At 42.2% G+C, this 27,700-nt stretch overlaps 1 protein-coding gene across 8 annotated transcripts in view; it reads right to left on the bottom strand.

Annotated features, from left to right (window-relative positions):
* Positions 1-27,700, bottom strand: part of ank2b (ankyrin 2b, neuronal) — an 876,340-nt gene that overhangs the window by 141,241 nt on the left and 707,399 nt on the right. For all 8 annotated transcript variants that reach the window (XM_078213593.1, XM_078213597.1, XM_078213634.1 and 5 more), the window contains exons 18-23: positions 19,697-19,894; positions 12,736-12,834; positions 11,925-12,023; positions 9,937-10,035; positions 9,362-9,460; positions 1,432-1,504 (exon numbers count right to left, since the gene is read on the bottom strand). In XM_078213593.1, the coding sequence (XP_078069719.1) occupies positions 1,432-1,504; positions 9,362-9,460; positions 9,937-10,035; positions 11,925-12,023; positions 12,736-12,834; positions 19,697-19,894 (667 nt within the window). The remainder of the gene's footprint in view (positions 1-1,431; positions 1,505-9,361; positions 9,461-9,936; positions 10,036-11,924; positions 12,024-12,735; positions 12,835-19,696; positions 19,895-27,700) is intronic.

Below are 27,700 nucleotides of genomic sequence, written 5' to 3'. Positions count from 1 at the left end.
TTCCAACACATCAGCATTCCTCCCATTCTGGCCTCTTGAGCAGCTCCAATTTTAACTGCAATTGGCAGTCCTATTATCAGCTTCCAAGGCCCTATGCTTCAGAATTCCCTTCTTCAACTTCCTCATCTCTTTTTCTATCTTTCCTCTCTTAAGATGCTTCTTAAAATGTAAGATTTGGGCATGCTTGTGTTCATCTACCCTAAAGCTCCTTAGGAGGGTTGGTGTCGAGTTGATAATCTTCCGAGTAGCACCTTGGGACGATTTTCTACATTAGAGGTGCACAATAATGCAAGTTGCTGTTGCTGAATCCATAATCAACTTCGCCTCAGACAAAGAGCAAGCAGTATCTACCTTTTGACATTGTTTGTAGTGAGCTTCTGCATTCTGATCACTAATTTTCATAAATAGTGATATACAGATCATTTGAGGACATGATGTGTATGGTTCCAATTAAATTTTCTTCCCAATTTTTCACCTCTTCTCTGCTTCTCCTAAAGGCACTTAATACTGCGGGTATACTGTTCCAATGCTATCAACGACCCTCAAGCGCTTGCTCAAGTGGTTATTCTTTATATGCAAGTTCATACAGTGGGTACTGATAATGTACTTCACCCTGGCATCTTTCAAGGTAAGTCGAATAACATTTTTTTTCCTTGTATGTTTTGTTGCAGCAGTCAATGATCAGGAGACATCTTAATTGCTGTCTCAGCTGAGGTCAGCTAACTCAGTGCAAACCAGAGACTGAACCTTGATTCATATTGGAATAGGCAATGGATAGTGCAGTTACTCAGAAGGATACTTCAGGTCAATTAAGTTTATGGTTAATATGTTTCCATTTTAATACTTGGTAACATGGAGATCCACACACCTACGAACCCACCAACCTTTAATTATGTGACAATTCCGTGCAAAGGAATTTTACACAAACTCAGTAATAAATGATCCACCAGAGAAATTTACGCCACATCCAGCTTGAACTGTGCTTTTGCACCAAAATGAAATGTGATTCTGGAAATTTTCTATCATTATTACTATTTTATCCTCAGAAACATGTTCATTGTTTATCAGCTAGATAATATGAAAATTATATATCCTTTAAAGTTGACAAAAATGGCAGGAAAACTGACTCAACATGACTTTTCAAGCAAAATATCCTTGGCAAAAGCATCAGAGGTGCAACAAAGGGCATGAGAGCTAGACCAATGAAAAAACTCAAAATAGTTTACAATCTCTCATTCTCACTCTAGAACATAAAAAACAAAACATTCTAATAGTTATGAACATCACTTTATATTAAAGATTCGAGGTTAGATTTTTTAAAATGGTATTGCATTTAAAAATTATAACCATCACTTCAAAGAAAGAGAATTATAATCACAGTCCTGATATGGCAATTGTTCATAGTATTGTACAGAGAAACACATTTCTCACCTTCCTCATCTGATACATCCAAAATCTCAGTCATTGTCTCAGGTACATTCAGCTTGTGTTTTTCAGTTACGGTCTGTAATAACACACAGCAATAGGTTAACTGTTTGCAGGAAGAACCACTGGGTGGCAACATACCAGCCTGACAGCCTCAGTTTCATTACTGCTGTATCTATTTTGAAAGTTCAGCTGAAGTGCAGCCTAACTCACTTACATCAATCAGGCACCACAACTCATAATTTAACAAATAATTCTTAACAGTACACTCAGGGGATAACTGCTTCTTTGTTTTTTGACTTTCTTCACCTCTCAAATCTGCTACGAAACTTGAACCACTTTTCCCTAGTTGCAATAACAATAAAAATCTGATTGTTATGGGGATTTGCCCTGTTCCCTCAGATGTCACAAAATATATTTTGGGTAGATGGAGGCTCAGTTCCAAATGGACTTCAATAGAAACTCATTGCTTTGCCCAGGCAATCCCAATGGTCAGTCATGCTGCAGTCTTGGCTGATTTATGGCCTCTCAGGGTCAGGATGCTTATCATACTAAATACAATCCCAAAATTACTGTTTCTCAAGTTATTCATCCTTTCACTGGGACTGAGCTACAATTTGATTTAAACAAATTGCAATACTAATTATATTAACCTGAATTTGTGCACAGCCAATTTCATTATTTTATTCAATTGAATTTCAGATACTTGAGGGATTGTCTGACAGGCAGACACGGAGATCGGATGTTATCTAACATAGGATGTCAGAAGAAAAGCATAAAGTAATTATTGAGAAGAAAAGTCAATTTTTAGTGATAATCTCATATCCACCAGAATGAATATTCACTGTCAGGTATTTATAATTATTTGTGGCCAAGTGGTTCATCCCTTACATTTATATTTTGTTTTACTATTCATCTCAAAATCCATAATCCATCCTCTTATTTACCTTGGAATAAGGTCCAACAGCAAGTGAACATCAGCAAATGCAGAATATTACAGCAGTCATACTCCTCTATGATTTCCTTTTCACTGAACTACTTTGCTCACCACCATGGTGCATCACACAAGATTGAACATTTTGCAAAATTAGTAGATGTCTAGGATGCAACTTCCCAAACAGATGTATTGACTAATAAAGGAAGTGATTATTTTACAGATTGTAGCTACTGATCCATTTACCAAATTCCTGAAATGGATTGGAACATATGGCTGCACTGTTGGGTCTACTGTTCTGTACTGAAAGCAAATAACATTCATTTAACCTTGACATATGCTTAACTTAATTCTGATCAATTGTCTGTTAACAGTTGAATTCCATGATACTCAAAGTGTGATCTGACCTGTGTGTGTGTGTGTGTGTGTGTGTTTGAGAGCATGGCTTTCTCAAATTTAAACGCTATTGTTTGGGCTGAAAGTTTTGAGATCCTATTGATTTTGTTGATGGCTTGGACATGTTGAACATCAGGTTTACGAAAATCTCTTGGGTCATTTTCAATTTAATCTTAGGTACTCCTTGAAGGAACTATGTTTTTGTTTTTTTTTCCTATATGCAGCACTTTATACCTATCTGTGCAAATTTAATCTCAGTAAGAAGTTTAACAACACCAGGTTAAAGTCCAACAGGTTTATTTGGTAGCAAAAGCCACACAAGCTTTCGGAGCTCCAAGCCCCTTCTTCAGGTGAGTGGGAATTCTGTTCACAAACAGAGCATATAAAGACACAGACTCAATTTACGTGAATAATGGTTGGAATGCGAATACTTACAACTAATCAAGTCTTTAAGATACAAACAGTGGAGAGAGCATCAAGACAGGCTAAAAAGATGTGTATTGTCTCCAGAGAAGACAGCCAGTGAAACTCTGCAGGTCCAGGCAAGCTGTGGGGTTACATTATTCATGTAAATTGAGTCTGTGTCTTTATATGCCCTGTTTGTGAACAGAATTCCCACTCACCTGAAGAAGGGGCTTGGAGCTCCGAAAGCTTGTGTGGCTTTTGCTACCAAATAAACCTGTTGGACTTTAACCTGGTGTTGTTAAACTTCTTACTGTGTTTACCCCAGTCCAACGCCGGCATCTCCACATCAAATTTAATCTGCCATTGTTCTGTCAACTTTGATATTTTGTCCAATTTAATTTCTGGTTGTCTCCTCCAATTCCACTGATCCTTTAGATTGGTATCTTAAGCATATTTGATCAATTTCATTGAATTTCTGAATCTAAGTCATTGATGCAAGGTGATAACAGTTGTGGTTCCAATATCAGTCGCTGGGTCACCCCCACTGTTCTAAACTAGTGCCTATTTTCTTGCAGTCTTCAGCCAATTTCTTAACCTTTGCCATGAATTACTTGGAATCCACATTGCTATGAGCTTCAACAATAGCCTTTCACATGAAACATCATAAATTGTCTTTTGAAACTCTGTATACCATGCTGTAAGGCTTTTGAAATGTCCATTGGATTATGACATTCTCACAGAAGTCTAGAAGGATGGTTGGGTAACAATTTTTCCCTTTTGAATTCATGTCGACTGGGGGTTATTAGGTTACTGATGTACAGTTATTCTTCAACTTCACTTCTGAAAATAAATTCCATTATTTTACATAGAATTGGGTAAGATTAGTGAGTTCGTAGTTACATGCACTGGCTTTATTTTGCTTTTTGAATATGGCATGTTAGTGTACTTCCAACTAACTAGTACCTCCTCCCAGTGTCCAGTGACTACTGACCCTGGGAATTCATTTGTTTTGACCCTTTTTAATTTGTCTAAGGTTTCTATCTTGCTTACGTGGGAGGGGAAGATTATATTTCAGTTATACCTGTTTTGTTTTTCATTCAGTTATGGGATCTGTGCGTCACTGGCCAGACCAATATTTATTACCCATCCCTAATGTGGGGTGAAGCATGTTGTTCATGTCTTGTGAATACTTGGAGGAAGTAATGATACAAAAATATGTACTATCGTGTATTTATCCTTTGTTTCACACCATTTGTATCTTTTATAGTTCTCACCTCATATTGTACTAAAAGAATATAATTATATATTTCATCTACAGATATGCCTTTTCTAGGTCTCCCTCTGCCCTACTAACTCATTTCTGCATGCTTCTATACCAATATCCACTGTTTGGATGGTGTGAAATCCTGATTCAAGTCATGTAATTATTGTACACGTTCAGCATTATTCCACCTAGCTGCTACTGAAGTGTACTAACTTCACTCAATTTGTTTCAAGTCTGTCTCTCATTCAGCACGCTGAAAGTTATATATATATGGCCCAGTAGTGCAAAGGGGTAAGGAAAGGAGGGTAGTGCTAATTGGGGACTCTACGGTGAGAGGGTCAGATAGGCGTTTTTGCGGACACAGACGGGACTCTCGGATGGTGGTTTGCCTCCCTGGTGCAGGGGTCCGGGATGTCTCTGGTCGAGTCCCAGAAATCCTGAAGGGGGAGGGAGAGGAGCCCAAGGTCGTGATGCATATAGGTACTGCTGACATCGGTAGGAAGAGGGAAGGGGTCATGAAAAGAGAATATAGGGAGTTGGGTAGACAGCTGAGAAAGAGGAATGCAAAGGTAGTAATCTCGGGATTGCTGCCTGTGCCGCGGGAGAGTGAGAACAGGAATCGGTGGAGAATTAATGCGTGGCTGAGGGACTGGAGCAAGGGACAAGGATTTGGGTACTTGGATCATTGGGACCTCTTTAGGGGCAGGTGTGACCTGTTTAAAAAAGACGGGTGGCACTTGAATCCCAGGGGGACCAATATCCTGGCGGGAAGGTTGGCTAAGGCTACTGGTGAGACTTTAAACTAGAAAGGTTGGGGGGAGGGAATCGAAATGAGGGGACTGAGAGCGAGGAGGTTAGCTCGCAAATAGATAAGGAATGTAGACAGGGTAAGAGGGAGGTTAGACGAGTGAGGGAGAAGGGAAGTGCTCAGGCTGAAGGTCTGAGATGTGTCTATTTTAATGCCAGGAGTGTAGTGAATAAAGTGGATGAGCTTGGAGCGTGGATTGCTGCTTCGAATTGTGATGTGGTGGCCATTACGGAGACTTGGATGTCTCAGGGACAGGACTGGGTGCTTCAGGTGCCAGGTTTTAGATGTTTCAGGAAGGACAGGGAGGGAGGCAAGAGAGGGGGGGGAGTGGCACTGTTGATCAGGGATAGTGTCACGGCTGTAGAGAAGGTGGACGCCGTGGAGGGACTGACTACGGAATCTCTGTGGGTGGAGGTTAGGAATAGGAAGGGGTCGGTAACTTTGCTGGGTGTTTTCTATAGGCCGCCCAATAGTAACAGAGATGTTGAGGAGCAGATGGGGAAACAGATCCTGGAGAGATGTAGGAATAACAGAGTTGTCGTGATGGGAGATTTTAATTTCCCAAACATAGATTGGAATATCCCTAGGGCTAGGGGTTTGGATGGAGAGGAGTGTGTTAGGTGTGTCCAGGAGAGTTTCCTGACACAGTATGTGGATAAGCCTACTAGAGGAGAGGCTGTTCTTGATCTGGTGCTGGCTAATGAACCTGGACAGGTGGAGGATCTCTCGGTGGGTGAGCATCTTGGGGATAGCGATCATAATTCTATCTCCTTCACGATAGCATTGGAAAGAGATAGGGTCAGGCAGGCTAGGAAAGTGTTTCTCTGGAGTAAAGGGAAATACGGTGTCATCAGGGAGGAAATTAGACGGGTAAATTGGAAGGAGGCATTCTTGGGGAAAAGTACCGAAGGAAAGTGGAGGATTTTCAAGGAATGTTTGTCTGGAGCTCTGCATGACAACGTTCCGATGAGACAGGGGGGTGTTGGTAGGGTACGGGAACCGTGGTGCACGAAGGTTGTGATGAACCTGGTGAATAAGAAAAGAGAGGCGTACAGAAGGTTCAGAGAGCTAGGAGGTGTTAAGGATTTAGAGGAGTATACGCGATGTAGGAAGGAGCTTAAGAAGGAAATTAGGAGAGCGAGAAGGGGTCATGAGAAGACCTTGGCGGGTAAGATTAAGGAGAATCCCAAGGCTTTCTACAAATATGTCAAGAGTAAAAGGATGAGATGTGAAGGCATAGGACCCTTAAAAGGTGAAGGGGGAAAAGTTTGTGCGGAACCGTTAGAAATAGCGGAGCTGCTTAATGAATACTTTACCTCGGTATTCACGGTGGAAAGGGATCTGGGTGGTTGTACTGCTGGATTGCGGAGGACAGAAAGGATCGAGCATGTGGACATAAAGAAAGAGGATGTGTTGGAACTATTGAATGGCATCAAGGTTGGTAAGTCGCCGGGACCGGATGGGATGTACCCCAGGTTACTGTGGGAGGCGAGGGAGGAGATTGCGGAGCCTTTGGCGATGATCTTTGCATCGTCGATGGAGACGGGAGAGGTTCCGGAGGATTGGAGGATTGCGGATGTGGTCCCTATATTCAAGAAAGGGAACAGGGACAGCCCGGGAAATTACCGACCGGTGAGTCTAACCTCAGTGGTTGGTAAGTTGATGGAGAGGATCCTGAGAGACAGGATTTATGATCATCTAGAGAAGTTTAGTATGATCAAAAGTAGTCAGCACGGCTTTGTCAGGGGCAGGTCGTGCCTTACGAGCCTGGTTGAGTTCTTTGAAAATGTGACCAAGCACATTGACGAAGGAAGAGCGGTGGATGTGGTCTATATGGACTTCAGCAAAGCGTTCGATAAGGTCCCCCATGCAAGACTTCTTGAGAAAGTGAGAGGGCATGGGATCCAAGGGGCTGTTGCCTTGTGGATCCAGAACTGGCTTGCCTGCAGAAGGCAGAGAGTGGCTGTGGAGGGGTCTTTCTCTGCATGGAGGTCAGTGACCAGTGGAGTGCCCCAGGGATCTGTTCTGGGACCCTTGCTGTTTGTCATTTTCATAAATGACCTGGATGAGGAAGTGGAGGGATGGGTTGGTAAGTTTGCTGACGACACCAAGGTAGGTGGTGTTGTGGATAGTTTGGAGGGATGTCAGAAGTTGCAGCGAGACATAGATAGAATGCAAGACTGGGCGGAGAAGTGGCAGATGGACTTCAACCCGGATAAGTGTGTAGTGATCCATTTTGGCAGATCCAACGGGATGGAGCAGCAGTATAAAATGAAGGGTACCATTCTTAGCAGTGTAGAGGATCAGAAGGACCTTGGGGTCCGGGTCCATAGGACTCTTAAATCGGCCTCGCAGGTGGAGGATGCGGTCAAGAAGGCGTATGGCGTACTAGCCTTCATTAATCGAGGGATTGAGTTTAGGAGTCGGGAGATAATGCTGCAGCTTTATAGGACCCTGGTTAGACCCCACTTGGAGTACTGCGCGCAGTTCTGGTCACCTCATTACAGGAAAGATGTTGAAGCCATTGAAAGGGTGCAGAGGAGATTTACAAGGATGTTGCCTGGATTGGGGGGCATGCCTTATGAGGATAGGTTGAGGGAGCTTGGTCTCTTCTCCCTGGAGAGACGAAGGATGAGAGGTGACCTGATAGAGGTTTACAAGATGTTGAGGGGTCTGGATAGGGTGGACTCTCGGAGGCTATTTCCAAGGGCTGAAATGGTTGCTACGAGAGGACACAGGTTTAAGGTGCTGGGGGGTAGGTACAGGGGGGATGTCAGGGGTAAGTTCTTCACTCAGAGGGTGGTGGGTGAGTGGAATCGGCTGACGTCGGTGGTGGTGGAGGCAAACTCGTTGGGGTCTTTTAAGAGACTTCTGGATGAGTACATGGGATTTAATGGGATTGAGGGCTATAGATAGGCCTAGAGGTGGGGATGTGATCGGCGCAACTTGTGGGCCAAAGGGCCTGTTTGTGCTGTGACTTTCTATGTTCTATGTTCTATACCTGGCTCCTCCATTCTTGTACTTCAGGATCCCAGCTCCAGTTCATATTGAACTGTAATTCTGTGGTAATTATCCTTCAAGGCTGCCTCAACTTCAATCTCCTTTATGTTATCAAGTTTATTTACAAACTCCAGCTTAAGATGAGCGCTGTGTCTTAAGGGGTGATTTATGATGTATTACATTAATCTGACTCAAAGCCATTTGGGTTTTCCCAAGTACAGTTGTTGCTTGGAGCTAACTATTAAAATAACTTTTATGTTCTCACATACCCAATCTCTTACTTCAGAACAAACTGTTTTCTTTTTATGCCCACTCAATAGTCTGTAGTATACTCCTATGTTTTTTAATGTAGAGATGTCTATCCAGGGTTATTAAGTGCGTATCTTTCGGCAATGTGGCCAGCCACTGTTATTGTTTCACTGCAATTTGTGGCCTCTTCACTGAAATGCCCTGAGTGGGGTGAGTGTCTGACATTCATATGGAAGTCAAGAAGTGACTCGAAGGGCTCAAAAGAACTTTAGCAACAGAGATACTAGAAATGGCCCCCAACCCAACAGATTGTCTACCTACAGTCTTTAGAACCAAATTTAGGAAACATTGTGCAATTTCAGCCACACATTGTCTCTGACAACCAATTGAAATGCAAATTATTGGTTTTGGTTCAATAAACATGCAGTAAATTAACATGATTTTGCATTCAATCTTCTTTCTTCTCTCATTGCATCAACTTAAACCAAGAATTCTGCTGCACTAGGCTGTGAGGCAGTCAGGATGATGTTTTACTTCATTAATAATACATGCCACGAGCTATATATAAACTTCCATCAAGTCAGCCCTGTAAGAAAATTCTAATTCTCTCCACATATTGCAAGTTGAATCTCACCACAGATGTCTCATCAGCAAATATTTATATATCAAAAAGAAAAACCTTATGTCTCTAATCTAGTGTCGAATGTTGTTAAATAATTTAATAGTTAAATTCATGACAGAGCAAAAGTTTATAATATTCATTTTAGAACCTTTACTGCAAAAAACTGCAACTTAAAATCACATTTATTCTTAAAATGCCAAGAAAGAACAATCTCTGAAATAGCCCCAAATGAGATTTTGTCTTCAGGGAAGTACTCACAGTTGTAGTGGTGGTGACCTCTTCTGTGACAACCTTCAAGGTATCAACTACAGAGATATATCCAAGACGTTTGGCAATTGCTAAGGCTGTGTTGCCATTCTGCAAGGAAGAGAGTTGGGTTAATTTATTAGTTTCGTCCGGGCCCTGTGTGAGCTGTTGCCCTGCCAACAGTGATCACCAAATCCTAAAAGGATTCGATCTGAAACTTTCCATTCACCATATCCATTTGAATTGTGCAGGCTAGCCTCACTGCTGTATGCAGACTAGAACTTGATACTTCATAATACTTCCATTAACTTGGAGAGATGGCTATTAGTAATAGCTAAATAACAGTGAAATCATTTTGCAGTCCTTTTATTACTAGTGCTGACTGTGTTAGCATGATTAAAAAAAAGTGATGCAAGATATATTTTTTAAAATGCAGCTTACACAGAAAATGATGCTAAAATCGATAGATTGTGACCTTTTGAGATGACAGCAGCAATTAGCATTCGTATCACTGATCCGTACTGAGGCATAAGCCTTCTGCACATGCAGTCTTCCAGCTACTCTATCAAGCAAAGAGATGGACTTACTGCAGTGATGGCATTGGCTCTGGCTCCATGTTGAAGGAGGACATTGATGATGTGGGTGTGGCCCTGTTGTGCTGCCTGATGCAAAGGTGTATAGCCATTCTGAAGACGCAGCCAGGTTCATTCAAGAGCATTTGGATAACAGGAAAGAAATAGCACAAAAGAGAAATTAGCATAGAACTGCAAGAGTGGATTGAGGAAATTCTCTCAATGTTGAGACAGAGTTCCTGAAACACATTAGAGTTTCTCTTCAAATTCCTTCTCAAAATATGGGCATCACTATTAGGCCAGTTTTTATTGTCCATTCTATATTTGTCCGTGAGGTGATAGTGGACAGCTGGTATAAAGCACATGTTGTCACTCAGTCTCCCTCGGTAAACTGTAACACCGCAACTTCCACAGTCTAACAATTCGGAAATTTCTCCTGATTTCCCTATTGGATTTATAAGTAATATCTTGTATTTATGGACTATAGCTTTTGATTCTTCCACAAGTAGGAACTTCCGTCCTGGGAGTAAGTCCCGTGGCAGAATGGGAGTAGGAGGCCACACCAAATTAATGTCACAGGTCCATTAAATATTCTGGGGGGGGGGGGGGCGGGGGGGGTGATCTTCCACGCAGTAGCACAAGCTTGTGCCCCGCCATCTTATCTAGGTGCCATTTTTAAAAGTTGGACAAGCTGACCACCATTGAAGAAGGACCTCCTGAAGAAAAGAAAACGAACCTCCAGGAACACTCTGAAGTGGAAAAATGGAGCTCCTTGATGATACTGAAGCTGGAAGATCCACTTGATAGATACTACTCCCCCACCCACTCTTGCATGTTCCGGGGTCTACGATGTCTAGAGGTTTCCATTCTGAGCTCCAGAGGCAACTGCAGGCCTTCTTCAGGTTAAGTATTTATATGTACACACCATGTCGATGCAGGCATGTTCTGGACCACTGTGATTTCCAGCTGGCAGGTTGACAATCAAACAGAGGGGTGATTCCAGTCGGGCCTTTATCTGCATCCACCAGTAGAGCTCCTGCTACATTGTCCCTTCCACCCACCATTAAATCTGCTGCAGAGGGGTCATTGGAAAATTCTGCCCAGGGTACGTAATGGTACATAATATAGAAGTTCCATTTCAATGCCAAAGAATCCTTTAACCTTCAGGGATATCACAAACATTTCTTTCCATACTTTCTGGACTTTTTCCTCACACTTTCCTTCCCACATGACTTGATCTCGCTCACTTTATTTTTAAGTGCTACAGACACAGAAGTTAAACCTGCAGCTGGTCTATTACACACACATGCATTCCCAACAAAGAGAAGTTTACTACAGCCCATAAAACTCGATTTGTTCAAAGTCTCCACTGTCCAGCTCCAGTCATGCCTCTGCTGACAACAAAGTCACCCATGCCAGCCTACAAGAAAATCTGGCCTCTACTGTTTGATTAAATACCCACTCTCTCCATACCTGGCACATTGTGGCTCCAGTATGTTATGTGTAGACGCAGTACAGTGACGTACTAGCTATAGTATCACAGCACCTCCTAGCTCTGTAAACTTGAACACCAATAGAAGAAAAGACTAAAATATCTTGTGCAGAATTACAAACAACACCTCCCCCGCCCATCCCGAATTTCCAGCTCTTCCAAAAACCAATGGAGTTTTGGTTGTGGCGAGTCCAACCATGATGGGTCTGGAAAATCTCAGTCTATGGGAACAGCATCATGCCCAAGTTCCCCTCCAAGTCACACACCATTCTGACTTATATCTTTATTGCTATTCTTCACTGCAGCTGTATTAAAATCCTGGCATTCCTAATCTAATGTCATGACAGGAAGAGCATTATCACAAGACAGGAATCAAGGAACAGGGTAACCATCAAATTTTCAGGGCAACTAGGGATTGTGGATAAGTGATAATAAATAAATGGGGCCTTGCATCTCAAAAACAAATGTTTTTAAAAACTGAATGTGAACTAAAAGTCACTCCTTTTTTTACCTTGGTTTTGGCATTAACATTGGAACCGTGTTGCAGGAGGAAATTGACCATCTTTACGTTTCCATAGTGACAAGCCACAATCAGTGGTGTATAGCCAACCTGAAAGAAAGAAGCTTTGATCAGAACAAATAAAGCCAATTATATGCCTGCAGGAATCCTGAAATATTATAAAAATGGCAAGAAATGAAAACAGAAAAATGAATAATTTGCTGTCAAACTGTAGATGCTAATTCTTATCATGTGATCCAGTTCAGTTAAAAATTTAACCTATGGTCTAATTTCCAAAATATTTGAGAGTTTGTGAACATTAGACAAGAAAAGGATGGAGCACAGCAATCATGTCCTCATGCCACTCTCTGCCAAGCCTCATACAGGAAGATTGACCATTTGCATGTGGTGCCAGAGAATGATGGACAGAAATGAAACCCAGTATTCAGGGGGAGAGAGAAATTTAGACCAAAAGAAAGAAAAACTAGCTTTTAAAGTTTCAAGTTTATTTATTAGTCACAAGTAAGGCTTACATTAACATTGCAATGAAGTTACTGTGAAATTCCCCTAGTTGCCACACTACGGCATCTGTTCGGGTCAATGCACCTAACCAGCACGTCTTTCAGACTGTGGGAGGAAACCGGAGCACCCGGAGGAAACCCACACAGACGCGGGGAGAACATGCATCTACATAAAATACATATTATACAGGTTCACAAGTTCACTAACTGCTACAAATTCATGCAACGTATCTATAACTACCTGTGAAATAGAACAAAGCTAGAACAAAACTACTAAGAAAAGAAATTCAATGCTGCAATACCTTAGTCTGTGCATCAAGGTTTGCGCCTCGTTTTACCAGGATTTCTGCGACATTAACCTTGTCCTCCTGAGCTGCCAGGTGCAGTGCTGACAATCCACTCTAATGACATAGGAAAGAGATAAATAAGCATTGAACCGTGTCTTTTTTTTTTAAGTCACTGACTTCTATGACTTCTCCACAAACTTGATATTTATTATTTCCTTCCTGATCCCTTCACTTGATTTTCTAAAATGGCAGATACTGTTTGTTTTGCTTTCTGCTCATCAGCATTGATACTCCAAAGCTTTTATCATTGCTATATTCATCAGAATCAATGTTATTCCATCCATCTTCCAGTACAGCTGAAAAGAACATTTTCTTGAATTTGCACTTACCATAGAAATCTTAACCCTTCAAATCAACATATTGCATGTATTTCTCTATTGGGAGTTCATCACAAATCAGTAAACATTGGATAAATGATACAGGAAGAGGCATGCAAACAAATTTGAAAACAAATACAGAACTAACAGGGCTATAATAATGATCTTGATTTTTACTAAGCAGGATTTCTAGGCCGTGTGGAGTAGAGGCGATGGTGGTGGTGTGGGAAGACCTGGTAACATCTTCAAAAGCTATGGGGTTTGTTTTAAACAGGTTCTTCCATGGAGACGTCTTCGCCTTTCTTTCATTGCCTGTGATTACATTTTTAAACTGACCACAGATGGGGACTGTAGATTAAAGGGGCCAGAATTTCCCACCACTGCAACCACCTTAATTGGCTTCTCAAGTAGAGGTTGAGGGCGAAATGCAGTAGATATATGGAGGTAGTCTCTGAGCTGGAAGGGGGAACTAGTGCTTTATCATTTTTAACCTTCCTCCCCCAGCCCCGCTTCTGCCACAAGTCCAAGGTGACTACAGTGTGGTCACAGACTGCTCTGTGGAGTGATTTCCCCTCCACACTAACAACTTGACAGCTGGGTCCTCTTTTTATTTTTAAGGTTCTAAAAAGTTCTCAAAGGATGTCTCCATCTTGAGGCATCCTCCCTCTCCTATCTACACCAGCAGCTCCCACGGTGGGGCTACCAATGTGCCCTATTGGTCCTCGAACCTCAGGAACCCACCTGTCATTCTTAATTTGATGGCAGGCACATCCCTTGGCCACTACTTGGCCTGGTCTCCAAAACTCCTGTCTAGCGTCAGGTGTTTTCCAAAGGCATTTGATAAGGTTTTTCATTAGCCGTTTATTAACAAGATAAAGACTATAGGGACAGATTGTCAAGCCTCCCCCAAAACTGATGTGATATTGATGATGTACCCACTCAAGGCCATAGACGGGAGCAATGCTCCCTCTAGGCTACGTGGCCGCAAGACCTGGAGGTTCTCATGCAGACTGAGTACAAGTCAGCTGCTTAAAGTTACCAAGCATGCCGGGCCATGCAAACAAATGTGAAAGACCAACACACCTAAATAAATAGGCTGTGCACAACAAAAAAAATATTGATTGGGATGGCTGGAAAAGTTTCAATTTGGACCTCAAATTTCAGTGAGATGCCAAACTGGTGCTCCACTGCAGAGTGCTGTTTGGTCCATCAGAAATTCTTTCAGTCCTGGCACCGACTATTCTCACCTAAAACCAGCAGATGGAGCCCATTATGGGTAGCGGCTGATTGTTGGGAGAGAATGGCTGATTCAAGGCTACCCGGCCCAACTAAAACATTGTAAAATTCTCCTTTCACGGGGAGGCAGGAACCAATGAGTGAACAATGTCAAAATCTCAACATAGGAGGATTATTTTTCAAAGGATTGCAAAGTATAGTTGCTAACTTTTTGATTTTATTTATCAGAAAAGTACTGTCCTCAGATGGTTTAATGATCGATTCCAAATGATAATGTTTTAATTAAACACACAAACTATCTATTGCCTAAACATAAAATCAGAAGTTTAATCTTCCAGCTACTGTATTTTCATTAAGATTTACTTGACAGGTCCCCTGAAGACATTGCACTTTGTACTGAATTTACATTTTAATCATGTTTTAAGTCAACTAGAAAAAGCTAAAAGGTTTGGTGTTAGAAATGAGTCATTTAATCAAGTGTCCAGAGAAGACAAATTGATTTTATGATACAATCAACCTATTTGCTGATTACTCACATTCAAAAGTTTCTAAAGGGTGAATTTTAAAACATAAATAAGTTACATATTTTCTTCGTGAAAATTTGACTCCTGATTATTTCAAATTTCAATGGACTCTTCACTCGCATCAGAAATTCAGGGCAGCCCCCAAGTCAAATAAGTTTCAGTGTTCTTCATATAAGAGAAATTACACCAATAAAACTTGTCCGACAGCAGTCCATCAAATGCCAGCTGCACAGCTTCTTAAAATTATTACGGTTTTCATAAATATGTATCTGGAAGCAATATTTTAATTTAAAGTAAAACCTGAAGCTATAAATCTGGGGTGTTACAATCCCAATGGGAGACAAAAGGCTGAATATCTTGACTGGTATCATCTCTTGGGCTTTATCTAATAGATGACTAGTTTCAGCAGTTGTCAAGGTCTGGCTGCGGGAGGGAGAGAAAAATGGCCTCGTTATGCTGCAAGGTGGTCCTGCTCAATCACGCCACCTACAAGGTCAACCAAGGACTTAATGCTAGAAAAAATGTAATAAATATTTGCGTTTCTTGCTATAACATATCTTAAAAGTACACGTCAGTGCCACAGGTTGTCTTTTTACTCTTGTTAGTCTCTGCATCGTTCCTTATTGTGGGGCCAAAAACGCCACCAGAATGTGCCCAGCTAAACCACAAATGGTAACTTGAAATCCAGAAACAGGAGTATTTCTGTGGCATACATGATGTTTAATACAGCACAGGTCTAGGCTTGAATATTGGGTGCCTGTTAGTGGGAGAATGTTCCTTTCCAAAGTCCTTGAACATGCTGTCACTACCCCAAATCCACACTAATTTTTCCTGACAGGTTTCTGCCCCTGCCGCAGTACCAAAACTGCTTTCAACAAAGTCACAAAAGACATCCTATGGGGCTGTCACAAAGGTTCACTTTCCCTCTTCATCTTTCTCAATCTGTCTGCAGCCTTTAACACAGCGGACCACACCATTCAACACACTCTCCACTGCCATCCAGCTGTGTGGAACTGCCCACACTTGGTCTCATTCTTATCTATCTAATTGTAGCCAAATAATCAACTGCAACAGCTTCTCTTCCCACTCCAATACTGTGGCCTCTGGTGTCCGCCAAGGATCTATCCTTGTCACCCATTTATTTCTCATCTACATGTTGATCCTTGGCAATATAACCTGAAAAGGTCACATCAGTTTCCATATGTACACTGATGACTTCAACGCCACTTCCTTCAACTCCTCTACTGTTGCTAAATTGTGAAGACCAAAGCCAGTCTTCAGTCCCCACCAAAATCCCCATTCCCAAGCCATTCCCACTCCATCCCTCTTCTTGACTGAAGCTGGGCCAAATGGTTTGCAACCTTGGTGTCATTCTTGACCCTGGAATTAGCTGCTGACCACATATCCACACTGTCGTTGAGACTGCCTATTTCCACCTCAGTAACATTGCCCAAATCTTCCCTAGCCTCAGCTTGTCTGTTGCTGAAAACCTCATCCATGCATTTTTTGCCTCTAGATTTGTCTGTTTCAATACATGTCTGACCAGCCTCTGATTGATCACCCTGTGTAAACTTGAGGTCCTGTGTTTTACCTCATATCTATCATCTTTATGCTCACTGACTGACCTACATTGGCTTCTGGTCAAATAGTGCCTCAATTTTAAAATTCTCATCTGCCTTGCCCCTCCCCATCTCTGTAATCTCTGGCCCTATAGCTCTCCGTGGTATCTGTGCTCTCGCCACTAGAGTATCCTCACTTTGAATTGCTCCACAGTTGGTAGCCGGGCCTTCAGCTGCCTAAGCCCTAAGCTGAAGAATTTCCACAATGGTAAAAGAGACATGTTACTAGTTCATCCATTTTTAGTAATCTTAAATGGCTGCTTTAACAAACTTCTGTTTGTCTTTTATTTAGAACATGGATTTCCATAAACCCAATAGTGTCTTTTGCATTGTGTAAAATGTAGCTGAAGCACTCTACACTACCTAAGCTTGTCAGAATTATAATATGCTTTTGTAATAATGTGACATATAAAAACTAGAAGCAGGACTAGGCCATTCGGCCCTTCAAGCCTGCTCTGCCATTCAATTTGATCATGGCTGATCATCAAATTCAATATCTTGATCCCTCCTTTCCCCCATATCCTTGATCTGCCCTTTCCCCCATAAGCTTGATCCCCCCCTTTCCCCCATATCCTTGATCCTCCCTTTCCCCCATATCCTTTGATCCCTTTAGCCCCAAGAGCTAAATCTATTTTTTTCTTGAAATCAGACAATGTTTTGGCCTCAACTACTTTCTGTGATAGTGAATGCCACACATTCAGCACCCTCTGGGTAAAGAAATTTCTCCTCCCCTCAATTCTAAAAGGTGTGTCCATTATCCTCAAACTACAAACCCTCGTTCTGGACTCCCCCATCACTGGGAACATTCCTTCTGAATCTACCCTGTCTAACCCTGTTAGAGTTTTATAAGTTTCTATGAGATCCCCTCTCACTCTTCTGAACTCCAGTGAATATAATCCTAACTGACTTAGTTTCTCCTCATATGATAGATCCGCTGTCCCAGGAATCAGCCTGGTAAACCTTCACTGTACTCCCTCTATAGCAAGGACATCCTTCCTCAGATAAGGACAGCAGAACTGCACAATACTCCAGGTGTAGCCTCACCAATCCCCTATACAATTGCAATAAAACATCCCTATCCCTATTCCTATCCTCAAATTCTTTTGCTATGAAGGCCAACATACCATTTGCCTTCTTTACTGCCTGCTGTGCCTGCATGCTTACTTTCAGTGACTGATGCAGGAGGACTCCAAGGTTTCGTTGAGTATTCACCTCTCTCACTACCTCTCTCAATTTACACTCATTCAAGTAATAATCTGTCTTCCTCCTATTGCTACCAAAGTAGATAACCTCACATTTATCCACATTATATTGCATCTGCCATGCAGATGCTCATACCCTCAACCTGTCCAAAGATGTGCGGGTTAGGTTGATTGGCCAGGTTAAAAATTGCCCCTTAGAGTCCTGGGATGCGTAGGTTAGAGGGATTAGCAGGTAAATATGTGGGGTGGGATTGTGGTCGGTGCAGACTCGATGGGCCGAATGGCCTCCTTCTGCACTGTAGGGTTTCTATGATTTCTATGATTCTATGATTTCTGTCCAAATCACTCTGAAGCATCTCTGCATCCTCCTCACAGCTCACCCTCCCACCAACTTTGTATCACCTGCAAACTTGGAGATAATTCATTCAGTTCCCTCAAGTCATTAATGTGTGATGTGAACAGTTGGGGTCCTAGCAACTGCTGCAGATCCCTGCAGAAAAAGACCCAATTATGCCAACGCTTTGCTTCCTACCTGCTGGCCAGCTTTCAATTAATCACAAGACAATACCTGCAATCCCATGTGCTTTAACTTTACATAGTAGTCTGTTATGTGAGACCTTGTTGAAAGCTTCTGAAAGTCTAAATAAACCACATCCACTGGTTCTTCTCAGTCAACTCTTGCAAGTTACATCCTCAAAGAATCCCAATAGATTCATCAAGCATAATTTCCCCTTTCTACATCCATGCTGACTTTGTCTCATTATACCACTTCCTGCCAAATGCTGAGTTATGAAATCCTTGATAATGAACTCTAGCAATTTCCCCAGTACCGATGTTAGGCTCACTGGTCTATAGTCCCATGTTTTCTCTTTAGCTCCCTTTTTGAATAGCAGGGTTACATTAGCTACCCTCCAATCTGTAGGAACTCACCTGTGATTTTTTCCACATCGGCCAATTAATGCTTAGTAGATAGCAAATTAAGGATGGTGGGCAGACTCTCAAAGCTGAAGGGTCAGAGCCCCTCAAGTTTGAAAGCAGCGTCATTAGCAAGTAAGTGAGAAAGAGGGTGCCATAAAATGAAGGTGTTTCCTTCAACTTTTCAAGGTTAAAATAAAAAAAATTCCAACAGAGTGGTCACCATTGTGGGCGGGAGGCAACACTGGGGGAATCCCTCCATTGAACGGCCTGTGGTTACTGCTGAACCCAAGCAGTTCAGGAAGATCTCTAAGTCTGCTTCAAGTGCAGGCATCCAAACCAGCTGCCAGAAGATGGTCTCCAGGTAGCTAAACTATCCCACCACGTACAAGCACCTGGCGGCCAACTGGAAAATCTCAATCTTAAACCATTGGCCTGAAGTGGCCATTAATTAGCTGAATTGGAGCAGGGGAACTGGTGCACTAGCTGGTGCACCAGCACCATATTTCATGCCCACTTTTCTCAGTTCCTGACTCATGCAAGGCCTTAAAATCCTTCCTTAAGGTTATGGACTGTTCAGCCTTCATTATGGGGCCATCTTGAAATGAAAGTTGGAACCTGACTTGCAACAGATAAGCCACTTCTTGCATTTTCCTGTATTCCAAGGCCGATAATAGGGAATAAGCACTTAATGTGCTTCAGAGTTTCAGATTTTTGCATTATTGGCCCCTATGAACATAGAACATTCATGTAGTATTGCAATCTTCACAGTGCTTTGTCAAACTCTAGGACGAACAAAAAAGGGTGAACTTAGGTGATATTTCTATAATTTATTCTTGCACCAGAGCAATGAATATGTGGAGGAAATCAACTTGAATTTGCCTACTTAGTAATTAACATTGCACTCCTTAATTTAAAACATTTCAACATTGTTTCATGAAATTAAAACAAAATGCACAAGATTCACCCAGAATAACAAATAAAATTAAAGACACCAAGCATTTGATATCACAAATACACAACATTCAAACATTCCTTTCTTCACAGAAATAAATTAGTACACAATGATAAGTGTCTTTGACACATAAAAGCTTTTTAGTTACCTTTGTGGCCACACTAACATTGGCATTTTTATCCATCAGACGTGAAACCATATCCACATGTCCCTCCTGTGAAGCCAGGTGGAGGGGGGTCACCCCCTGTTTTGTTAGCGCATTAGTATGAGCTCCATACTCCAACAAGGTGGTGGCAATCTCCATTTGGTTCTTCTTGGCAGCAATGTGCAGAGGTGTATAGCCATTCTGGAAAGGCATGAATTTTAGACCCGAAGCAGTTAGTCTTTACCAGTTTCTGATTGATGTTCAAATATGCTTTGCAAAGTATTAGTCATGAATGTTGCAGTTGAATATCCCGCATTTGGGCACATCGCAGGCGTCAGCACACTCAGAGTGCAATGGTGTCACCACACCTTGGGAGATTAACCTTCCTGATCCTTGCCTTTCCTGTGCCAGGAGAGTAGGCCAACCCACCAACTGTTAGTTTCAGAATTTGCTGATTAAGACTTAACTCAATTTATTTGTTTTTAATTTGTATATCATTTATCCAAATATAGCTTATTTTTGTTCAACCACATTTTCTAAAATAAAACATCTTTATCCGGTCAATTTGCAAACACTTTTCACTATCTCCATACCTAAAACTAAACAGTGTCAGGCATCCAGTTACATTATCAGAGTATGAGGGTTTGGTTTGACACCTTCCATTCCACTAATTATGCCTACAGTGGTAGGCGATTGTGTAACTGCCTAAATGTGCGACTGCAACTCTTTGACCCTTTGAAAAATCGCTTTTCTAGCTATCCATCTTCATTTCATTTGTTTTGGCATTCAGTTTTATACTTGTGATTTAACTCAGTTGAAAATAAATGTTCTCATTCTCATTACACCTAATAATCACCCTGGCAGATTGTGTGTAATTAAAGCACAGATCCATGGCAACTACAAAAACCATTATGAAACATGGCTCCAGTATAAGGCTGTGAAAATAAAATATTTCAGAGTAAATTTTTTAAAATGGTGCTTTTTAAACACTCCTGTTACTTATTAATTTTAGTGTATCAACAGGGGAAAGATTTGATGGGGGATAAGACTTAATGATCATTACTACATATGAACAGTGGACCAGACAGCATCTTAAGCATTCAGAATGATCTTCTGCCTCAACTCCACTTTCCTGCGCACTCCTCAGATCATTGTTGCTCATTCACTAAACCTATCTATATTTCTTTAGAGCCTTTGTGCTCTCCTCACAGCTTATATTCCCACTTAACTTCTTATTGTCAACAAGCTTGTAGAATCCTACAGAGCAGAATGAGGCCATTCGGCCCATCGAGTCTGCACCGACCACAATCCCACCCAGGCCTTATCTCCATAACCCCATGCATTTACCCTAGCTAGTCCCTCTGACACTAAAGGGAAATTTAGCATGGCCAATCCCCCTAACCCATCTTTGGATTGTGGGAAGAAACCGGAGCACCCGGAGGAAACACACACACACATGGGGAGAACGTGCAAACTGCACACAGACAGTGACCCATGCCGGGAATTGAACCTGGGTCCCTGATGCTGTGAGGCAGGAATCCCGCCTGGCAGATGGTAGAATTTGATTTCGATAGAAAACAGTTGGAATTGAGAATCTACTGGCGACCATGAAATCACTGTTGATTGTCGGAAAAACCCATCTGGTTCACTAATGTCCTTCAGTGAAGGAAATCTGCTGTCCTACCTGGTCTGGCCTACCAGAGCCACAGCAATATGGTTGACTCTCAAATGCTCTCCAAGGGCAACAAGGGATGGGCAATAAATGTTGTGATGCCCATGTCCCACAAATGAATCCAAAAGAAATATGCTGGATAATCTGAAATGTACCACATTGCAGAATTTGGTAATTGTATGGGAGAGCAGTTATCCGTTATTGTTCGTTTGGTATCTTAAGTGTTTGTGCGATCCTCAGAAGTAAGTGATCAGCAGGACCCCCCTCAGTAACCTCCAGGCTGTTGCTGTGCCTCCTCACCAGACCAGGTCACTGTACTAGTGGTAACACCAACAACAAGCAGCAGTATGCCATACTCATCTGCCTGGGCACCAGACAACATTCAGCCTCACTGATCACAGAAATACCCACTGATCACCACAGTGCAGATAAATCAAAGGTTAAACCCTACACCATTTTTAAAAAAGCCACTTGATACTTTCAGTTTCTTCATCTTAGTAATTAACATAATTTGTAAAATAGCAAGGCCAGCACTTATCCTTGCAGTACTGCACTAGTTAACACCCTGCCAAATTAAAAAAGACTTTTTATCCCAAGTCTGCTTTCTATCTTTTAACTAATCCTCCATCCATACTAGGTGTATTACCCGCAAAGCCCTGAATCCATGCACTAGCTTTGTGTTTGGCACCTTAACAAACACACTTTGGAAATCCAAGCACACTAAATCTATTGGCCCCCTTTGTCTATCCTACTGGTAACATCCTCAAAAAAAAGATAAATTTGTCTAACATTATTTCCCTTTTGTAAAATCACACTAACTTTGTCTGTTCGTACTATAATTTTTTAAGTACATTTTTCTGACTTCCTTAATAATTAACCAATTTTCCTGATGACTGGTGTCAGGTTAATTGACCTTTGGTTCCCGGCTTTCTCCTCCCTCCTTTCCTGAATAGCGGTGTTGCATTTGATGACTTCCAATCTACTAAGAGGGTTCTAGAATCTAAGGAAAGAACTCTGGGGTGGATGCCATCAGCTTTTGGTGATTTGTTGGCTTTTAGTCCCTTAAGTTTCTCCAATATTTCCTCTCTGCGGATATCAGTTCTCTTAGTTCCTCACTTCTTTTAGCCCCTTGATGTCTCACTATTTCTGCTATGTTATTTTTCTCTTTTTCTAAAGATAAGCATACAGATTGGCCAAGAAAAATAATAGGTCAGAGGATTGGGAACAGTTTAGAATTCAGCAAAGATGAACTAAGGGATTGATTAAGAAGGGGAAAATACAGTACGAAAGTAAGCTTGCAGGGAACATAAAGACTGACACTAAGAGCTTCTATAGATACATGAAGAGAAAGAGGTTGGTGAAGACAAATGTAGGTCCCCTACAGACAGAAATGGGGGAATGTATAATAGGGGATAAAGAAATGATTGAGCAACTGAATACATACTTTGGTTTTGTCTTCACAAAAGAGGACACAAATCAGATGCCAGAAATGTTGGAGAATGCAAGATTTAGTGAGAGGGAAGAACTGAGGGAGATCAATATTAGTAGAGAAATGGTCCTGGGAAGGTGGTTGGGATTGAAGCCGGATAAATCCCCAGGGCCTGATAATCTACATCCTAGAGTACTTAAGGAAGTAGCTCTAGAAATAGTGGATGCATTGGTGGTCATCTTCCAGGATTCTATAGACTCTACAACAGTCCCTACAGATTGAAGGGTAGCAAATGTCATTCCAATATTCAAAAAGGGAGGTAGAGAGAAAACAGGGAATTATCGACCAGTAAGCTTAACATCGGTAATGGGGAAAATTCTCAAATCCATTACCAAGGACTTTATAGCATAGCATTTAGAAAGCAATGGCAGGATCAGACAGAGTCAGCATGGATTTATGAAGGGGAAATCATGTTTGACAAATGTGTTGGAATTCTTTAAAGTTACAACTAGTAGAGTTGACAAGGGGGAGCCTGTTGATATAATATATTTGGACTTTCAGAAAGCATTTGACAAAGTCCTGTATAAGAGATTAGCGTGCAAGATTAAAGCACATGGGAGCGGGGCGGGGGGGGGGGGGGCGTGTAGAAAGCGTGTATTGAGATGGACAGAAAACTGGTTGGCAGAGAGGACATAAAGAGCAGGAATTAATGGGTGCTTTTCAAATTGGCAGGCAGTAACTAGTAGGGTGCCACAGAGATCGGTGCTAGGACCCCAGCTATTCACAATATATATTAATAATTTGGATGAGGGAACAAAATGTAACATCTCAAAGTTTGCAGATGATACCAAGTTGGGTAGGAGGGTGAACTGTGACGAGGATGCAGAGATTCTTCAGAATGATCTGGATAGGATGGGTGAGTTGGCAAATCAATGGCAGATGCAGTATAATTTGGATAAACGTGAGGTTATTCACTTTGGAAGCAAAAACAAGGCGGCAGATGAATGGCTGTAAATTGGGAGAGGGGAGTGTGCAGCGGGACCTGGGTGTCCTTGTGCACCAGTCACTGAAGATAAGCATGCAGCTGCAGTAGGCGGTGAAGGAGGCAAATGGCATGTTGGCCTTCATTGTGAGAGGTTTCGAGTACAGGAGCAGGGATGTGTTGTTACAATTATACAGGGCCTTGGTGAGGCCACACCTAGAGTACTGTGTGCAATTTTGGTCTCCTTCTCTGAGGAAGGATGTTCTTGCTCTCGAGAGAGTGCAGCGAAGGTTTACCAGGCTCATTCTCGGGATGACGGGACTGATGTACGAGGAGAGCTTGACTAGGTTTAGATTGTTTTCATTAGCGTTCAGACGAATGAGGGGGAGATCTCATCAAGATATAAAATTCTAACAAGACTAAACAGGGTAGATGGAGGGAGGATGTTCCCGATAGTGGTCGAGTCCAGAACCAGGATTCACAGTCTGTGGATTCAGGGTAGACCATTTAGGACGGAGGTGAGGGGACATTTCTTCACCCAAAGACTGGTGAGCCTGTGGAATTCATTACCACAGGATGCCAAAACATTGAATGTATTCAAGAGGTGGCTAGATATAGCAGTTGGGGCAAATGGGATCAAAGGTTATGGGGAGAGTGCAGGATTAAGCTACTGAGTTGGGTGATCAGCCATGATTGCAATGAATGGCAGAGCAAGCTCGAAGGGCCAAATGGCCTCCTCCTGCTCCTATCTTCTATGTTTCTATAAGACAAAATATAATTTCTTCATTTCCCCATAATAATTTTTTCTGTCTCTGCCACTAAAAGATCAACAGTTATTTGAGCTACTCTTCTTTTTTGCCTACTTACGAAAGTTCTTGCAATCTGTTTTTATATTCCTGGATTGTTATTCTGTGATTTGTTTCCTTTCAAATTCATCACCATTCTTAGCAACAAGTTTATCCTCTTCTTTTATCTAATACTACTTAAAAACTTTGAGTAAGCCTCGGATATTTTGAATTGTTTCTTTAAATGCTGTCTGCTACTCATCCCTACCATACCATTCAGACTACTTAACAAATCAACCTTAGCTAGCTCTGCCCTAGTATCTAGGTACTTGGCTTTGTTAAAGTTTAAGATTCTTCTTTGGGACTGGGGTATGTCACTATTAAACTTGATGGGGGCAATTCTCCCAGCCCACTGCACTGCTTTTGTAGCACAATGGGCCGGGAGACTCAAGCAGAAGTTGCTTCACCGAGTCTCCGAGCACCGGATTTCTGTCGCCAGAATTTGGCGCGGAGCTGCACAATTTATCTAAATCAACATTTAAATCTATTTTACATCTCATTATCGGACCCGGCACTGAAGACTCTGGGCCCGTGAGCGTCTCCGTGCCGCCCCAGTCAGGAGTGGTTCGCTCCAGCAGGATTTACTATAGCTCCCCACTTCCAGGGAGCTGGCTGCCCAGCTCCACTGGAATGATGGGGGTGAGGGGGGGGGGCATCAAGACCCCCCAGAGGGTCGGGGGGGGGGGGCGGGGGGGCCTGAACATTGCCACATTGGAAGTGCCAGCCTGGGCTCCCTGGCAGTGCCCAAGTGCCAATGCCCAGGGGGCATCTTGGCACTGCCCACTGGGCATCGGGCAGTGCCAAGGGGACGGGGCCTAATTTTGGGGGGGGTGGGGGAAGGAGTGAGGAGATCAGTGGAGGTGGGAGGTCCCGTTGCCACTATGCAATTAGGCTGGGAAACAGAGGGAGGCCAACTATCAAGGCTGGCCATCGTGATGGTGGTGGTGGTGGGCGGGGTCAAGATTAGCCCAGACATGTTCATGAGCCAATGAACGAGCTGGCCAGCAATCAGGAGGCCAGCAGTGTGGGGCTACTGCGCATGTGCCGATCTCGATGCTGAGAGTGGCCCACTCAACACTATCCTGCCAGCCTCTCCAACGGGATTTTTATTGTGCTTCATGCTCATGCACTCTGCAGTACAGAGTGTGGGAGATTCATTTTGAAACTCCAGTGTGATTTATTCCAATTTTTACATAAATTCGACACTTAGAATCTTTTTGGGAGTATCACCCCCAATATCTTAATAATTTCAATCAACTTGATTTGTCCAGTCTAGGTGAAAATTATAGTCACCCACAATTAGTCCATTACCTTTGTTACAAACTCCAATCATGTCTTGATTAATGCTCTGCCCAATGGTACTATTTGGGGGCATATAAACTACTCCCACCAATGTTTTCGGACCCTTGTTCTTCTTCCTGATTTTTTGAGCCAAGATCCTTTCTCACTAATGTCCTTATGTTATCTTTTACTTTCAGCACAACTCTTCCTCTTCTTCCATGCTGACTGTCTTTTTTAAATGTGTACCTTGGAACATGTGTTACCCAATCCTGGGCCGGATACTCAAAGGGCTGCAGGATGGGGGCCCAGTGTGAGCGAGACTTCTAAATCTCAGTCCCAGGAGTCATCTTGGGATCCTGACACTTCAAGGATAGTTTGTAATTTTCAAAGAGCCGGCAGAGGAAATAAACAGGAAAGCAACTCATCATCAATTAGCCGCCCCTTAAACTCATTAAAGAGCATGTTAAGAGACAGATCAAGTACAGAATGGAATTTGTCAACTTCATTTTGATGAATCTGAATGGTCTGATGCATCTTAGTGCACAGATTTAGGTTTGTCATGAAGCAAAGTAATATTTATTTCTTTTTGTATTAAAATTGTTTTTAATTAACCTACTTTGCACCAGCGATGAACTTTCATTTTGCCTCCCAGAGATGCTCAACACCATTAACTGGGCGCCATTTTCACCAGCTAGCCAACTAGACCATATGAATTTAAAATTTTCATCATGGGAGTGTCGCAGCTGAGGTGTGGGCTAGGGAACCATAATACATCCAGGTGTTCAGATTCCCAACCCCACTTGGAAACCCTTGCTCCATGCCTCAGTGTTAGCAATTAAATCCAAACTGGTTATCACCGTTTGTACCACTAGTTCATCTACATTATTACAAATACTTCATGTATTCAAATAAAGGGACATTCATTTCCATATTTTTATTACTATTCTTTGCAAGTACTTTATTCACAGAAGCACTATTACCACTAATCTCTCTACCCCATCCTGGCTTTGTCTGCTTGTTTTCACCCAGATTGCTACACTGCTTTATTATGATGACTTTTCTCCTTCAATTTCTAATTCTCCCTCACCTAACACTCACCCCACCCCCCTGTTAGTCGCTCAAAAAAGGTGGGGGGGGGGTGAATTCTTGGGATGAGAGATCATGGGGAGATGCAAGAGGGGTTGGCAGCAAAGGTAGGAGGGTAGCTCTCAGCAGGTACCCCTTTTCCAATGTTGAGTCCCTTGATCAGGCGCTGAAAACCTTTGATCAAGGGACCTCCACCAAGAGGTGACAAGTTGGCAGTAACAGGTCCACCTGCAACTGGGTTAATCCCAGGGATAGTGGGATGAGGTCTTTAAGTGGTCATTATTTGGGGCTTCAGTTGGCCATGAGGTAGGAATATCAACCATGGGTCTTCCCGCTCAGAAGTTAATTGTGCCAAAGACAGGAAAGTGGTAGGATCTAGTCCTGGCTAATTAAATGCCATTCCCACCTCTAAACTTGCCACCAGAGAGAATAAACATTTCGGTTCCCATTTTAATTAAGAGTTCACAACCCAATTTATTTTTAAATCAGAAGAGAATAGGCCTGCTGTATATTTCCACCATTTTCAGCTTTTGTTTTGGTTTTGCAGCATGCAATGTTTTTTTATTTCAACAAGACAGGGTCAGGGCCAGCTGTGCTCAGTATTGTATTTAACCAGTGGAGATCCGAGATAAATTCCAATCCAGGATTAATGTTGCTTTGTTTTGACAACTCCTTAAAAAACAATGGCCAGAATTTTACAACTCCCGTCCAT

The sequence above is a fragment of the Mustelus asterias genome, chromosome 1, assembly GCF_964213995.1.
Source record: "Mustelus asterias chromosome 1, sMusAst1.hap1.1, whole genome shotgun sequence".
In the NCBI taxonomy this organism is placed as follows: domain Eukaryota; kingdom Metazoa; phylum Chordata; class Chondrichthyes; order Carcharhiniformes; family Triakidae; genus Mustelus; species Mustelus asterias.
The sequence above is the reverse complement of the archived record's forward strand: the minus strand, read 5'-3'. Positions and strand labels throughout refer to the sequence as shown.